Here is an 18,034-nt window from a genome sequence, read left to right as displayed (position 1 = left end):
GTTTAAGGTATGCATTTGCGTTTGAACTATTAAAATAGGAATTTATAAGCGTTTTTAGATGGGGTTTCAGTCTTTGCTGGTGGGTGTGGTACGCATCCCCTCAAATACTGGGGGACGACTGAAACTTATTAAACTTGAGAGTGGTAAAACTGGTTTGTTGATTTTGCTTATAAAGTGCTCCCCCACTTTTTCCAGGGATAGGTTCCAGAACCCACTGCAGAAATGAAAAATCCCCTCTAAAAAATGCTTATAACTGTTAATACAGGCAGTCCCTGATTAACAGCGGTGGTTCCGTTCTCTGCTGAGCGCCACTAAACGAAAATTGGAGATAATAGCACTAACCTGCTTAACAGCACCATTAACTGGGTATTGGCGCTGTTACCCGAAGATTGGTGCTGTTAAGCTGAGATCGGCGGCAAAAATCCAGTTAACGGCATCACTAGACAAGCGCCGTAAAACAGGATCGCCGTTAAATGATGCAGCCAGTAAGCGGGGACTGCCTGTAGCTGCCAAATACCATCCAAGTACCCCTTAAACTAAAATGCTTATAATTGTTTATTTTAACCCTTTAACGCCGACTGGACGTATTTTACTTTGACAAAAGTTGTCTGTCGGGTGCCAAGTGGACGTAAAATACGTTGACTACAAAAAGTATTTTAAATATTCGCGGAAAAATACTTATAGGCCTTGTTTGCGAAAAATTTTAAATCACGCGCCTTGAGGGATGCTGGGAGTTCATGGATTACGCTGTTGTTTTGTTTACAGGCGTGACCCAGCTGCGCATGCGCGAATTTCTTTCTTATCCCAAAAGAAAGCATCAGCTAACTCTGCTGAAAATCTCAGAAATTCTTTAGTCACTTTGTTGTAATTTTTGAACAGTTTTCTATTAGCCTTTACATAAAGTTTTATATATGAAAATGTGTGCAATTTCATGTAGAATACAACAAAAAATAACTCATGGTTGTAGCTTTTATCAGTTTTGACATATTTTCATATAAATCACGATAAGTGCCAAAATTTCAACCTTCAGTCAACTTTGACTTGACCGAAATGGTCGAAAAATGCAATTGTATGCTAACTCTTACATTCTAGTAATATTCAATCATTTACCTTCATTTTGCAACAAACGAGTAGTCTCTAGCACAATATTTCGATTTATGGTGAATTTAAAAAAAAACTTTTTCCTTACATCCGCGCTAAGTCTGCTGAAAATCTCAGAAATTCTGTAGTCACTTTGTCGTAATTTTTGCACAGTTTTCTATTAGCCTTTACTTAAAGTTTTGTATACGAAAATGTGCACAATTTCATGTAGAATACAACAAAAAATAACTCATGGTTGTAGTTTTTATCAATTTTGACATTTTCATATAAATCACGATAAGTGCCAAAATTTCAACCTTCATTCAACTTTCACTCAACCAAAATGGTCGAAAAATGCAATTGAAAGTTAAAATTCTTACATTCTAGTAATATTCAATCATTTACCTTCATTTTGCAACAAACGAGAAGTCTCTTAGCACAATATTTTGATTTATGGTGGATTTTTGAAAAAAAAAACATTTTCCGTACGTCTGCTCTAACTCTGCTGAAAATCTTGTAGGAGCCTGATGCCGTCTCTTCCAAACGCATGTGTGTTCGTGTGTTCGTTGTCCATCGGAGTGTACAAGACAACAAGAGCACCTCGTTTTGTTTCTCTTAAGGAACGCGATTTCAACCGTACAATATTTCCGTCTGTTTCTCCCTAACCATTGTTGTCTTGATGTATGTACAATCACCACTACTTGCATTGCCATGCAAGCATTCTAATCATGTACTCATAATGTTCCAACGAATCTTCTGTATCAAACTGTGTGTATGTTTCTGTTTGTGAAGACGCCAAACGTCTCGCCACTCCGATGGACAACGAACACACGAACACACACGTGGTTGGAAGAGTCACTTTGTCGTACTTTTTGCACAGTTTTATATTAGCCGTTGCATAAAATTTTATATATGAAAATGTGCGCAACTTCATGTAGAATACAACTAAAAATAACTCATGGCTGTAGCTTTTATCAATTTTGACATATTTTCATATAAATCACGATAAGTGCCAAAATTTCAACCTTCGGTCAACTTTGACTCGACCAAAATGGTCGAAAAATGCAATTGTAAGCTAAAACTCTTACATTCTAGTAATATTCAGTCATTTACCTTCATTTTGCAACAAACGAGAAGTCTCTAGCACAATATTTCGATTTATGGTGAATTTTTGAAAAGAACTTTTTCCTTACCTCCGCTCACGCTAACTCTGCTGAAAATCTCAGAATTTCTTTAGTCACGTTGTCGTAATTTTTGCACCATTTTATATTAGCCGTTACATAAAGTTTTATATGTGAAAATGTGCGCAATTTCATGTAGAATACAACGAAAAATAACTGATGGTTATAGCTTTTATCAGTTTTGAAATATTTTCATATAAATCATGATAAGTGCTGAAATTTCAACCTTCGGTCAACTTTGATTCGACCGAAATGGTCGAAAAATGCAATTGTAAGGCAAAACTCTTACATTCTAGTAATATTCAATCATTTACTTTCATTTTGCAACAAACAGGAAGTCTCTAGCACAATATTTTGATTTATGGTAAATTTAAAAAAAAACTTTTTTTTTTATGTTCGCTCGCTACGAATTCATGCACCATTTTGTGATAATATTTTCTCTGTGTTGCTTTGATCGTTTTACAATTTGTTATATACCAAAATCATCACAATTTAGTGTACAATACAACGAAAAAAAAATAGCTCATTAGCTTTAACCGTTTTGCTCACAGCGCGATTTGTATACAATTATATATGAATTTTTTTTTTGCACTGTCATATATTCCAGTATTTATGTATGATAATGATATTTTTTTCGTTTCTGATGGTTGCACACTAAACTTCAGGCAATGAGAAAAAAAGGAGCCAAAAATGAACTCTTAATCCTAAAAACTAAGCATGCTGTGATTTTTTGAAAAAAACTTTCTTTCCGCTTTGGCTCGAACTCCCAAACCCCACCTGCATATGGCAGACACTCTTGTAAATAGAGGCTCGGCGTTTAGGTTAATAGTCCAATGCCTAATTTAGCAATTCAAATAAAAATATACCTTAAATTATTATACTAAAACAATTTAATATCAATTCAAACAAAAATACTCTCCAAATCATCATCCCAAAACACCCTAAGTCATCTTAGATTAGTACCCTTTTAAACTGTTACAGGTACTCATGTATATATGGCCCTAAAATGCTTATAACAATGATTTACTAATTTTAAAATATTATTATTAATGTAAGCACAGCAAAATATCTATAAAATGTTTAATACAAATTAAATAAATCTTTAATAGAAATTAAATACAGTAATACTTTGAACTTATGCGAGGTTAGGTTCCAGAACCCCTCTCGCAAGGCGAAGATTTGGGCAAGTTTGGTACGGTGCTATTAAATGCTTATTTCTAGAGTTTAAATACTAAATATAACCATAATCATGTTCCCAAAGTATTAAGCTAACTTTTAAATGAAATTAAAGGTACTGTAATTTCATTTAAAAGTTAGCTTAATACATTACCCTTAAAAAAGAAATAAATGGTTGACATAAAAATTGAGTATACAGTTTAGTATACTAATGTTACCCCTAGTTCATGGGATGCCATTTTCTTTTTCACTCACAGAGTAAAAGACGTACAGAGAAATACGTATAACTTCGAACAAGAGAGAGAGAGAGAAGGGCTGAACTAAGTATTCTATCTATCTATCTATCAATCCATTTCTTACAATTCTACCCTTTGGTGAGAGAGAGAGAGAGAGAAAGAGAGAGAGAGAGAGAGAGAGAGAAGGGCTGAACTAAGTATCTATTTATTTATCTGTCAATCCAATTCTTACAATTCTATCCTTTGGTGTGTGAGAGAGAGAGATTTTTCAATATCCTTCATATGGCAACATCTTTTACCGTTGTGGTACATTTCAGGGGATGATATTTGTTTGTTTAAAATTTCTCATAATTTACTATAGAAATGCATAAATTTTTTAATTACAGATTATTATTATCATATTATTTAATCTTATTAATCATATCAATATTTGAAAATTAATACTTATTATTAGGTAAATCATTTATTTATCTTACAAAACAAATAAACATATACAGTACCATAAAAATTCTCTCATCTCAGTAAGAGAGAGAGGGAATTATTATTATTATGTTATTTAATGATATTTAATTTACACACAAAAGCTTGAAAACTTATAAATTACATAAAAAATTAAACATAAACACGTTTGCAGGGTTTCTAGAGGATTCGCAAGTGCCGCATGTCTGTGAAAAAATCGTGTATGACAGTAAGTGAGGTCCCAATGAAAAGTTCACATCTGCGAATTCACACACCTCGAGTCGCATAAGATCGAGGTATTACTGTAAATCTTTCTTAGAGACGTTTGACAACTAATCAAGTTATCCCTGTATACATAAGCATAGCCGCTTTCTCTCATAGTATTGAAATTGTCCTGTTTTCTTTATATATTGGTAAAAATTAAAATTATCACTAATGTGTTTTTTTTTTGTAGAACAACACTTTTTTCACTAATTACTGTATTTTTCATATTCCGTTCATGATTAAATATAGATTTTTATGATAAAAATAATGGATAGTGTATTTACACTGTAATAATGTTATCTACAAAGTCTGCAAATTAGTGAAAGTTCCCCTGCGGAAAAGTGAATAATGTGTTCCAAAAAATCCGCAACAAAATGAAGCGCAAAAAAGTGAAGTGTGAAAAAGCAGGGTAGCACTGTATCTGGACATATTGTGCTAATATGGTATAATGCAAATCCATCCACATATTTTACCCTTGTGTGTTGTGTATTCAGTACAGGTATTCTGATATAATTGTTCATCTGACATACGCAACCTTACAACTTATTAACCTTGAGAGTGGTATAACTGGTTTGTTGTGTATGTTTATATCTGGACATAACGTGCTAATATGATATACAGTAATACCTCGATCTTACATGCTTTGAGTTGCGCGAATTCACAGATGCGAACATTTCACTGGAACCTAACTAATTGGCACATGGAATTTTTTCACATTTACAAAGTCCTCGAGAAACCCTCAGAAGTGTTTATAACAAAGTCCTCGAGAAACCCTCAGAAGTGTTTATAAATTTTAATGTTTGAAGTTATTTAAAAGTTTTCATGCTTTTATGTGTAAAATTTGTATTTTTTATTTTTGTACATAAATGATACTAGCATACTTTAGTTAAAATACAGTGAAATCAATCAAAATCACAAAACAGCTGTAACTGTAAACATTATTATCTCTCTCTCTCTCTCTCTCTCTCTCTCTCTCTCTCTCTCTCTCTCTCTCTCTCTCTCTCTCTCTCACCCAGTACTTTAATATTTGCTTTGATGTATGAGTGAGACAAGAGAGATTTTTTATGTTTATGTAACATGTATGTTTATATGTTTTGTATACTGTAGTTTTATAGATAAACGTGACATTACATTGTTATTAGTTTTTTTCATATTTCCCATGGTATGATTAAAACTTTTTGCATTTGTATAGTAAGTTATTAAAAATTTTAAACAAATACATATCATTCCCAGTCTTTCTCTGATTCTTCGGAGCGAGGGGGTTGTAACTAAATGTTAATTATCTTGACATATTGAAGACAAAGGGGAGAAAGTGTTGCCCATAGATGGTCATAAGGATACTGAAAATTCTCTCTCTCTCTCTCTCTCTCTCTCTCTCTCTCTTTTCCTTCATAGATCATGAACTTCCATTTTTGATATCTAATGTAAGAGTAACTCTCTCTCTCTCTCTCTCTCTCTCTCTCTCTCTCTCTCTCTCTCTCTCTCTCTCTCTCTCTCTCTCTCTGTACTGTAACGAAATATGAATTACAGTATGATATTAAGCTAACTTTTAAATGAAATTAAAATGCTTTGGGATCATGAGTTTGTCATATGTGAGGTTTAAACTCTAGAAATAAGCATTTACTATATGTATTAGCATTTTTTAGTGATTTACCTCACCTTACATGAGGGGTTCTGAATACGAAACCCTTGTGTGTTTCATATTCAGTAATCTTATATATTTGTTAATTCTGACATAATACAGCCCTACAACTTTTTTAGCATTAAGGTAAACAGGTTTTTGTTTCCAAGGCAATGAGCTTAAACTAGTTTTCTCACCTTGCTTACAACTGTATGACTCTTCATCTTTCTCAGAGAGTTTTATTCCTTGACAGGGCAAAAGAAGGTTTGTTTTCTGAAAATTATTACCTGACATTTGTAATATTCTAGGTTTTTCAGGTGTTGTAGAATCGAGGGACTTGGGAATAACGGGTTGTCTTGCTAGCAATACCTGTGGTATTTTATTGCATGTTGCCAATTAGTCATTTTGATTTGTCTGTGGGAGAGAGAGAGAGAGAGAGAGAGTATGGGCGCTTTTTCCCACCATCCCATTCCCACATGGCAATGGTGCAAGGGTCCCAGGACAACAGTAGAGTTGTGGTAGAAGTCGGAAAAGAGATTAAAATTATTATTGCGTTCGCCTTCATCTACTTGTGTGCTATCCCTTCTGGGTGCTTTCTCACGTCTTCAGACTCGGGAATCGTGCTGCGGGTCTCTCCAGGACCCTGCAACACAGGATATGACAGTCTAAGAGGTAACCCGTGTCACCGATACTAGTTCCAGGAAGTCAGTTTCCCAGACTAGCACTTACCTCTGCCAGTGTTTTTATGGACACTTGGGTAGAGGGAGCAACCAAAGATCGTCCTGTATGCAACTCAAAAGCTCTGGGTGCTCAGACCTCTAAGGAGAACTGTGTCACTCCTGGTACTTGGGTTTCATAGAAACCCTGAGTTACCTTTACCAGGATCATGGAGTCACCTCCACGAATTGGTAATAGCATACCTCCGCCTGTGTTTCTTTGGACACTCAGGTAGAGGGAGCAACCAAAGATCGTCCTGTATGCAACTCAAAAGCTCCGAGTGCTCAGGCCTCCAAGGAGAACCATGTTACTCCGGGTACTTGGGTTTCATAGAAACCTCGAGTTACCTTTACCAGTATCGTGGAGTCACCTCCACCAGTTGGAAATAGCATACCTCTGCTTGAGTTTCCCTGGACATTCAGGTAGAGAAAGCAACTGATTATCAATACATTTGTTACTCAGGAGCTCCAGGTGCTTGGGTTTCTTCGAAATCTCGAGTTAACCTTTACCAGAACCATGGAATCACTCCATGGGCTGGTATAGAGCCTACCTCAGCTGGAGATTCCTTCACTTCTCAAGTAGTACAAGCAACTGATGCAAGATACTTTTGTGACTTGTGAACAGTCTGCTCACCCAAAGAAGCTATGAACAAGTTCCCCGTACAGTCCTCTTCATATGCAGAGGCCACGGCCTCAAAGATGACTGGGGCACGTCAAGAGGAAAGCCCAAGTCCATGCCCAGGAGTGTAGAATTTCTCTCCCTGGGCCTGCCCTTGCCCACATTCACATGAAATATGCTTGCTTACCTGAGGATAGCTTCCGTGCAGATTTGCGCAAACCTGTTCGCTCTCCTCTGGACAGCCTCCGCCCACGTTAATATTAGCGGGTTCGCTCTCTTAGAGCCTTGCAGTCATCATCACTGCAGGTTGATGATCTTTTACAACTTTCCTCTCCTGTCAGGGCTTCGGCTCTGGCAAGTCAGAGAAAGGTGCTCAGTCCCTCTCACCTGTCCCCTCATCCTCCTGGGGTTACACTAGAAGCCACAAGTTGGACAGAAGGGTTCATTATTGGGGTGCTATGTCCCAATGCAGCCCTCCCAAAAAGTTGACACTCCAAGTTCAGTTCTAGGTTGTTCCTACACAACATACAAACCATTGTTCTTTACAATAGGAATGTGCTTCAGTGCAGCTGGAGACTGGCTGTTTAACTTTAAAAACCATTTGGTTAAGTATTTAGTTGGCTACCGACTACGGGTGGGAGTCCTGCCCACCCAGTCGGTACGCATTCACTTTGCTTTTGGCTGGGGAGAAAGAGAGATGTGCTACTCTTCCCTCTGTGCCTGCTGTTCAACTGATACATCTGTTTATGCAATGATTTCATATACAGTATATTAGTGTGTTGCTATTTTTGCTTATGTCCAGAGATAATATTATGATATAATGGAAATCCAACCTCTTTTTTTACTTTGTGCTGCTTATTCAGTATTATGATACAATTGTTCATTCTGACATAACGCAACCTTGTAACTTATTAACCTTGAGAGTGGTAAAACTTGTTTATTTTTTGCTTATAGCCGGACATAGCATACTAATAAGATACAGTATAATGCAAATCCATCCCCTTATTTTACTTTGTGTTGTGTATTCAGTATTCTGATATAATTGTTCATTCTGGTATAACGCAACCTTACAACTTATCCTTGAGAGTGGTAAAACTGCTTTGTTTTTGTTTATATCTGGACACAATGGGCTAATAAGATATAATGCAAACCCATCCCCTTACTTTACTCTTGTGTGTTATGTATTCAGTAATCTGATACATTTGTTCATGCTGACGTAACGCAACCCTATAACTTTTTTAGCCTTATGGCAAACTGGTTTTTATGTTGCCAAGACAATAAGCTTAAACTGGTTTTCTCACCTCACTTACAACACAATTTGTCTTTCTCGGAGAGTTTCATTCCTTCACAGTGTGAAGGAAGGTTTGTATTCTGAAAATTATTGCTTGCCATTTGTAATGTTTTAGGGATTTCAGATATTGTAGAATCGAGAGACTTGGGAATTACAGATTCTCTTGCCTGTATGTTACCGATTGCTCTTTTTGAGTCATCTAAGGGTAAGCAATCAGCTGTTGCTCGGGTTCCGCCATGGCTGGACTTGGAGAGAGAGAGAGAGAGAGAGAGATTCCAGATTGTGCGTGCGCTTTTACCCACCTTCCCATTTCCGCACAGGAATGGTGCAGGGGTCCTGGGACAACAATAAACTTGTGGTAGAAGTTGAAAAAGAGAATCGAATTATCATCGTCGTGTTCGCCTTCATTTACTTGCGTGCTATCTCTTTTGGGAAAGGGTGGAACTCTCGAATCCTGCCCCGGATCTCACTGAGACCCTGCAACACGGAAGCACCGGGTGCGCAGGTCTCCTCAGATATGAGTCGAAGAGGTAACCCATGTCACTGATACTAGTTCCAGGAAATCAGTTTCCCAGACTAGTACGTACCTCTGCTGTGTCTCGTCGGACACTTGAGTATAGGGAGCAGCCAAAGATCGTCCTGTACATAACTCGGAAGCTCTGAGTGCTCAGACCTCCAAGGAGAACTGTGTCACTCTAGGTACTCAGGCTTCATAGAAACCCTGAGCTACCTTTACCAGTATTGTGGAGTTGCCTCCATGAATTGGTAATAGCTTACCTCTGCTCAAGTTTCCCTGGACACTCTGGTAGAGAAAGCAACTGATTATCGATACACTCATTACTCAGGAGCTCAGTTGCGTGGATCTCTGATAAGACCCGTATCACCACAGGTACTTAGGTTTCTTCAAAATCTTGAGTTACCTTTTACCAGGATGTACCATGGAATCAGTCATCAGCTGGTATAGAGCCTATCTCGGCTAGAGATTACTTCATTTTTCAAGTAGTGGAAGCAACTGATGCACAATACTTTCATGACTTGGGGACAGTCCACTCACCTGAAGAAGCTATGAACAAGTTCCCCATACAGTCTTCTTCATATGCAGAGGCCACAGCCTTGAAGAAGACTGGGACACATCGAGAGGACAGCCTGAGTCCACACCCAGGAGTGCACGAATGCTCTCTCTGGGTCAGCCCTCGCCTTCATTCACGCAAATGACCCTGCTTATCTGGGGATAGCTTCCATGCATGTTTGCATGAACCCATTGGCTATCCTCGGGACAGCTCCCGCTCACACTAACACCTGCGCAGTCATCGTTGCTGCAGGTGACGATCTTTTACGGCTTTCCTCTCCTGTCAGGGCATCGGCTCTGGCAGTTCAGAGAAAGGTGCTCGGCCCCTCTGTCCCCTCATCCTCCTGGGGTTACACCAGGAGCAGTGAGTTGGACAGAAGGGTTCATTATTGGGATGCCAAGTCCCAACACAGCCCTCTTATGAAGCTTACACTCCGGGTTTGGTCCTAGGATCAGGCAGGTTGTATACTCTAAGTGTTCAAGAGTAGGTGTGGGTGTTCTGTCATGGTTTCTCTCTTGCCAAGAATAGTCCAGGGGTTCTGTGACCTGGAAAAGCTCTAGGTTTTTTCCCCAGGATACAGACACCCCCGATCTCCAGAGAACTTATTGGGAGATCGTGTTGCTGGTGTGTCGGGATCTTGTGAAGAGACCGTGGCTTGCTTCCTTGGATCGTAATCTGCCATCAGGTTTTTGGCGGCAAAGAGAGGAACCCAAAACTTCATTGGTTCAATCTTCTTCATTTGCAAGACCATGTCTTCAAAGACCTGTATGGCCATCGACCACGGCCTTACACACTTGCAGGTTCCTTGGCTTCTGGCAGGTATTGTAAGGGTGCTGGACTCTCTCACCTGTTCTCTTACTTCCTCAGAGTCTTCTAGGAGTGGGTATTAGACGGTCTTAGGGTTTGAGACTGGAAACGTTCACTCTTCCACCCTTTCCCAACCACAGTAGTATATACTCCAGATTTGGCCTGTGGACCAAACTAGAGTGGTAGAGATATCAAAAGGCATCTCTGGAGGTTTTTCCCATGGATCGTCCATGAATTCAGTGGTTTACGATCTCAAGGAAGAGACGTAGCTTCCCTGAGGTATTGGACTCGTTGTGGTCGCAGCTTGCCGAAGCGTGTTTAACCAGGTGAATTTTCTCTTTTATGACCAGGATAATTTATTCAGGTTTCACCTATAGTGCAAAATGCTTTCTTAAACCTCTGAATTGCCACAAGAATTCCTCAGTACCTTGAAGAGCCCCTTCCAACCAAACAGGTTGACCCGATGTTCAAGCCCGTCTCTGAACACCTCCCCACAGAGGGAGTTTTCCTACCACAGGACAGTGACAATGGAATTGACTGTCATAGCAGCATTTCATACAGTTCCCGGGATGGATCTTTGTTCCATTTCTTGGCCAAGATCACTTATTCCTCTGCAGGTTCTCATAGTTCCGAAGAAGAACCCACATTCAGGAGACTGACAATGTCTGAAGATAGAACTTTTTCTACCTAGCACACCAGACAGCTAACCTGTGTGTAAACCTGGTGCCAAGAGGAGAGGAACTGCCTTGACTCAGGTTACCAGGTTTGTCAGTTACGAGTTAGCACTGGTTCCCTGGAATGACCTGATACTAGGTTCCACTTTCCTCTGGCTGATGGTAGAAGTGGATGCTTCAAGTGACACGGGTAGCATCAATGCTGATTTCTGTGTTCACTGGGTAGTGGCCAAGACCTACAGGTCTTCACATGATTCTGCAGCTCTGCCTTCAGGCCAGGCTATCCCTTCCTCTCCGGTTCCAAGGAAGCCCCAGGCTACCAAGGGCCTGCGAAGGAACACCCAGTTTTCTACACTACCAGAAGTTGCGCAGCAGTGCTCCTCTTAGCCCTCTGTCTGTCTTGGAAGTGGGCAGGGGTATGAGAAAAGGGAAGGATTATAAGGGCAACATTCTTTTCTACCACCTACTTCAAAGAGGGGGTTCCTGATAAGACATGAAGCAACTTGGCACTGTATGGTGAGAAAGCTGCGAGTTCTCTCCACCCCTCTCCAATGTGCAGCCCACTTCCAAACTTCAGTTCTCATCAGTCTCGCCCTTGAGAAGAGGTGAAGGCGGTACTGTTAGTACTTGTTAGTATATGTATTTCAAAATACACATCCATCATTTGTCTTGTGACAAGAGGGCAACTTCTCTAATTTGTCGGGACTTGGCAGTCTCATTCAAGTTTGAAAAGCCCAATCTCACACTCAAGCAGTCACTTAGTGTCCTGACGTGCTGGTGTTACGATCTCAGTCCCTTAACAGCAGGGTCACAGAAGAGTACAGTAATTCCTGCCTCTAAGGAACAACCAGCTCGATAGTGACAAGTCGTTTTCATTCATCCTGTTGCCATTGGGGAAGCCGGGCCCTCATGAGTGGCTCTACCTTTGTTCCCTTCGATGAAGAATGCAGGAGTTCTAATCTCCAATAAGGGACACTCAATTCCTTTCCACTCCTAGGGAGGAAATGAATCTGGAACTAGCCTGGTGACTAGACAACAGGAACCTCACTGGAATGCCCCTTCACACTCCCCCTCCCGTCATGCCCCTGTTCTTTGGTACATTGACCAAGGGAAGAGGTACACACACTTGGAAAAGTTGCTGGTGAGCGGAACCGGAATGGCAGACCCCTCCACATCAATATCCTGGAACTCAAGACAGCTTCCTTAGCCCTTCAAGAGATTCAGGACCTTAGTAGCTACTCTGTGGTGCTGATGAGTGTCAGTACCCCCATCGCCACAAGAGTAACTTTTGTCAACAAACAGGGTGGGGAGACTGGTTTCCCTTCAGCTCTACATGTTGAAGTATAAGTGTACGAGTGGGTGGTTGCACACTCTGCAGAGCTGTTAACCGGGTACATTCCGGGGAACTGGAGCGTAATGGAAAATAAGCTCAATCACCAATGTCAGGTGACAAGGATTTGGCCCTTACACCCAGACATTTGCAGATTTCCCAGTCCATGGAACCTTCTAGAGGCCTCAGGAGAGGCAAAAGGGATCTCTCAATTGCTATCCCCTGTCTACAGACATGGGGACTGTTGTACAGGGCTCTTTGGACCCTAGTGCCCCGGGAGTAACAGAGGCACGGATCTCCACGGACACCCGTGCCACCGACACCGGTCCCCAGAAGTCACCTTCCCTGGCTGGTGAAGGACCTTCCACCACTCTGCGGAGCTCCTTGGACCCCCAGGTGTCGGTAACAACTGTTGCATGGGGTTCCGCAAACCCCGTGCCACAGGAATTACCTGTGCCACCAGAGGTGCACTGGGCTCCAATGGGCCTACTTGTCACCAGAATTGGCTCAGGGAAGTTTTCCCTGTGCGGGTAAGGTTTTTCTGCCGCTGCACAGAGTCCCACAGACTCCCGTGACACCAGTAAGGTTCTCCTGTCTACGGATATGGACCCCATTTTTATAGAGTGAAAACCTGTCAGTTCTGCAGGTATCAAGACAGGACATTGCCCACAGGCCCTGGGACATTTTTTCCGTAAGTCCTGTGGTGGCTGCTCATCAAGTTGTGTAGCTCCCCCAGCTCCCAAAGTGGACAGTTTGCATCTCACCTAAGTGTTCGGTGGCAAAGAGTGAATATGAGGGAGGACTGGCTCTCTCCCTTCGCTATCTTGCAGAGTCAAGTTGCCATCCATCACATGCTGGTCCAGCGGATCATGCAGGTGAGCCTACATAACTGAGTACCCTGTTATAGCTATAATCTTAGGTAGATTAATAGATTAATAGATGTAAGTCCTCCCTTCTCTCTAGCAAGGGGAGAGAGGGGCTGAAGATAAAACAGACCATTGGTTACCTCAAGTTTTATTGTCTCCGATACTCTGGGTTCATCCAAGCCTTTTCTGAAGCAGTTTGAAAGGCCCAGAAGTCTGACAGTTGAACACACAGTTGTTCACACTTTTGTTTAGCATGTCAGAGGCATGGTCTCCTTCCTTTGCTCTTATGACCAGGAGGAGACCCAGGTGAGGCGAACTACCAGTCATTTCAGAAGCCCACTCAGAATCCTCCCACCAAGTATGTAAGTCTTCCTATTGTAAAGAGCGATGGTTTGTATATTGTACAGGAACAAATGACAAATTTTAAAAGTAATTTGTATTTTTCCTAACTCTACAAACCTGAGGTTTTTACAAGTTAAATGCCTACCTCAAGCCACCCCTCATTCTGCTCCCTGGGCCAAAAGGCAAAGTGGATGTGTACCGACTGGGTGGGCAGGACTCCCACCCATAGTCGGTAGTTAACTACATACTTAACCACCTTGTTTAAAGCTAAATGGCTGGTCTGCAGCTGCACTGAAGTATACTCCTATTGTAAAGACCTCAGGTTTGTATGGTTTGGAAAAATACAAATTACTTTTAAAATTTGTCATTTTAGATTGTTGAAGTTTTTATCTTTAATTGAACTTTTGTGCAGTATATTGCCTCTTTTCAGTGTCAGGTTGGAGAGGTTGAGGCGGCTGCTTAGTTTGTTTTTGGTGCCAGCTTAGGGAGTTTGTGAAGTCAGCTTCAGGAGTTTTTGACTAGTGTCGTTACACTTACATCCAACATAGAATGGTCAACACTACACCTGGTAAAACTTGGTAGATGTCAGGACAGTGGAAAGAACATCGAAGATACCTAGCAGGTTTATCCCTGGTCAGAAACAAAGTCATAGTGGAAAGTTTGCTTCTTTGAGTGAAATGAACAGCATGATATTAGTTTGGAAATTCATACTGTGGAAGGACAGTGTTTTTGCCAATTGGGATTCAGAAAGAACAAAACTACCTACAGAGTGGTCATTACATCCACAAGTTTGACAGTTGCTGTGGGATTAGAGGAGTACTCAGATGTAGACTTATTAGCATGCAGATGAACAGGAACAACTAGTCGATTACTATTCCTTTGAGGGTCCTCAGGCTTGAGCAGTGGATGTGTTTCTTTAAGTTCACCTGATTCAGACTCATAGGTCTTCCCCCTCTATCTACTCTAAGGAAGTATTGAGCAAATTTCAAGTTCAAGAATTGCTTAGTGATTCCTGTAGAGTCTTAGTACACTCAGAGCAAATGATTTTTCAACTTTCTAGCTCTCTCGGTAGATGTCTCTATTATTCTTTCATTAAGGGGAAATTGACTCAGACTACAGAATTCCATGCACTTCCACTAACTTCTGCATCTCACACTTAACCACTTGGAGGTGCTCGACTGTCTCTTCCCAATAAGGGAATTTTCAAAGGTATCATGGGTTCTATCCTTAATCAAGTGGAAAACAGCCATGTCCTTGTGTCACAAGCAGCTAGCTCTGTTGAGATTGAAGCCCCTTCGACTCAGTATCAGTCTCTCTCTGGAATTTAGATGCAGGGCTAAATTTTATCTGCAGACTCTTTTGAGCCTCTGGAATGAGTTCCATTGAATTATTTACTGTGTAACCTTCTTTTATTTAGCACTATTGGCAGTTAAAAGAGTAAATTTATCGCAAGCACTCCCCTTAAGCCTGTTGTAAAGGGAATACTATTTTATCTTTTTGCCTTAGAGCTGAGAATGATGTTAAGGCTAAGTTTTTCAGGCAACTGTAAGAATTCCAATTTAACCTCTTTGATTGGGAAGAAGAGAAAACACTTCTCTGTTCTGTTGGGGCAATTAAAACTTGCATAGATAGGTTAAGCCTGGAAGAGGCAGTTAACCCTTCTGTTTTATGCAGGGTATATTATGTCCTGAATCATTCTATAGTCTTTTTCTGCTTACTGCTTTTTAAGACTGGGTTGTGGTTTTTGGAAAACTTGGAGGCACTAAATGCTGAGTATAGGCAGTGTACCGTCTTGTATGTCAGTACCTGTTTGTTATCTGTCGTTGGCTCTGCAGGGGTTTGGCACAGTAACCCTACCCCTCCTGCTGAAGGGGCACCCTTTAAAGAGATCTCAAATATCTTCATGATGAAGTTCCCAAACCTGATTGACAATCCTTCCAAGGCAGCAGTAATAGCTGATGGATTGAATTCACTAGGTAAACAAACACTTGTTTTGTAAGTAATTTCTTGTTACTGAGTAGCCTTTTTTAAATACTTACCTCTTCATTACACAATTTGCTTTCCCTACCTCCCCACATTCAAAGTGTACAGAAGTAGACTATGAGTATCAGTACTTGTTGGTCCCCTCGTGTGGGTGGGTAATAAATAGATAGAAAACAGATTTTCATAGAAATCGAGAGTTTTCCTTTTTCTTTTGTAATGTGTTGAACTCCTGCTAGTGCAGAAGTAAAAGCTATGTAATGTATAGGTAAATATTTAAAAAGTAAATGCTAAATTAAGTACAGTATTTATATTTTTAGGTTTTTTGAAGGAAATGGTATTTTGAAGTTTGCTGATGAGAGTAGCCATCTTAGGGATATTATTCTTTCCACTCATTAACAGCATTATGTTTTCCATTGTTTCTTCATTAGGGACCGTAGTAAATTTGACTGCTATGTTTTGTAACAAATCAGACCGTCATTTTTTTGTCAGTGAGTCACAGGAGAATGTTTTTTTTGTCAAAATATTTATTCTTCAGTTATATATTCATTCATGTTTTTATATGTGACAAGTTTCATATTCTTTTAGGTGCTGGAAGCCGATGGAGGAGTTATGTCTGCATGTGTAAATGCTTCAACTTTAGCTTTAATACATGCAGGAGTAGAACTAGTTGATTATGTGGTATCTTGTACTGCATCTATGCACAAGCAAACAGCAGTTTTGGATGTCACCCATCAAGAAACGGTTACTGGCTGTGAGCTAACCATATCATTCCTTCCAAACAAGGAACAAATCATTTCCTTGGATACATCACATCCTTTGCATCAAGATCAGTTTGAACCTGTGATGGATCTTGCCATTGTTGGTTGTCACCAAGTTTATGATAATATGCATCAAGAAGTTGAAGCCTACTTACAGGATAAACATGCCATTATGTCTCATAGATAAACCTTAATAAATTCATGCAATTATACTTAATCTTTCATTTTATCTACCAGAGCTGGAAAATAGCTTGATGGCCTTTCATGAATTGGCTGCTAAGTAGTACACAAATCGGACCATTACTCGTGGCATTTGATTTCTTTGAAGACTACCAATTATGTAGAATCCAAAAAAGTAAGCTTGAAAGTGTTTTAACAACTGAGACTTCAGGTTTTAGTCACCTGATAAGACTTAAGTTCTTGCTGGTTTTTAGTTCACAAATTATGTTAAATATGTATATGTGTTTCTGCATTTATTAAAATATACATTTTTTAGAATAAGAATTTATTATTTCGTACAAACCCATCACTTTATGACAGCCTTAAGTATATGCTAACTCATTTCCAGGCATTATCAACGCAGAAAAAGAATTGTTTGAATTACTTCTAGGCAGTCGGGTTAGGAGGAGGTCCCTGAAGAATTTTGTAAAGTGATGGGTTTGTATAGTCAGTTTTAGTTTTCAAAAATTGCATTTGTTTTGTCACATCAATTGGCCCAGAAAAATTTTGCTGTGATGGGGTTTTGTTTTAACAAAAAAGTTTTTAAAAATTGCTTCTCTTTTATTATTCTCATCGCTTAATGATAGCCAGATCAGGTATGTAATAAGTGGGAGACTCGTAAGTACAGTGACCCCTCGCTACTTCGCGATTCGATTACCACGAATTCACGACTTTGCGGAGTTTTTAATATATATTAACCCTTTAATGCCGACTGGATGTATTTTACGTCGACAAAAGTTGTCTGTTGGGTGCCAAGTGGACGTAAAATATGTCGACTACAAAAAGTTTTTTTAAATATTTGTGGAAAAATACTTATAGGCCTTGTTTGCGAAAAATTTTAAATCACGCGCCTTGAGGGATGGTGGGAGTTCACGGATCACGCTGCTGTTTTGTTTACAAGTGTGACCCAGCTGCGCATGCGCGAATTTCTTTCTTATCCCAAAAGAAAGCATCAGCTAACTCTGCTGAAAATCTCAGAAATTCTTTAGTCACTTTGTTGTAATTTTTACACCGTTTTCTATTAGCCCTTACATAAAGTTTTATATATGAAAATGTGTGCAATTTCATGTAGAATACAACAAAAAAAACTCATGGTTGTAGCTTTTATCAATTTTGACATATTTTCATATAAATCACGATAAGTGCCAAAATTTCAACCTTCATTCAACTTTGACTTGACCGAAATGGTTGACAAAGTGACTACTGTAAAGAATTTCTGAGATTTCCAGCAGAGTTAGCTACAGGAAAAGTTTTTCAAAATTCACCATAAATCGAAATAAAAGTTTTTTCAAAAATTTTCTAGTAATGTTCAATCATTTACCTTCATTTTGCAACAAACGAG

The 18,034-nt window shown here is 39.8% G+C and overlaps 1 protein-coding gene across 5 annotated transcripts in view; it reads left to right on the top strand.

Moving 5' to 3' along the window:
- The window catches only part of Ski6 (exosome complex component Ski6), a 64,867-nt gene extending 48,182 nt beyond the window's left edge, over positions 1-16,685 (top strand). For all 5 annotated transcript variants that reach the window (XM_067108913.1, XM_067108910.1, XM_067108914.1 and 2 more), the window contains one exon: positions 16,301-16,685. In XM_067108913.1, coding sequence (XP_066965014.1) covers positions 16,301-16,660 — 360 coding nt within the window. In that variant the 3' untranslated portion in view covers positions 16,661-16,685. The remainder of the gene's footprint in view (positions 1-16,300) is intronic.
- Positions 16,686-18,034: the final 1,349 nt, after the last annotated feature.

This window comes from Macrobrachium rosenbergii, chromosome 9 (genome assembly GCF_040412425.1).
Source record: "Macrobrachium rosenbergii isolate ZJJX-2024 chromosome 9, ASM4041242v1, whole genome shotgun sequence".
In the NCBI taxonomy this organism is placed as follows: domain Eukaryota; kingdom Metazoa; phylum Arthropoda; class Malacostraca; order Decapoda; family Palaemonidae; genus Macrobrachium; species Macrobrachium rosenbergii.
The sequence above is the reverse complement of the archived record's forward strand: the minus strand, read 5'-3'. Positions and strand labels throughout refer to the sequence as shown.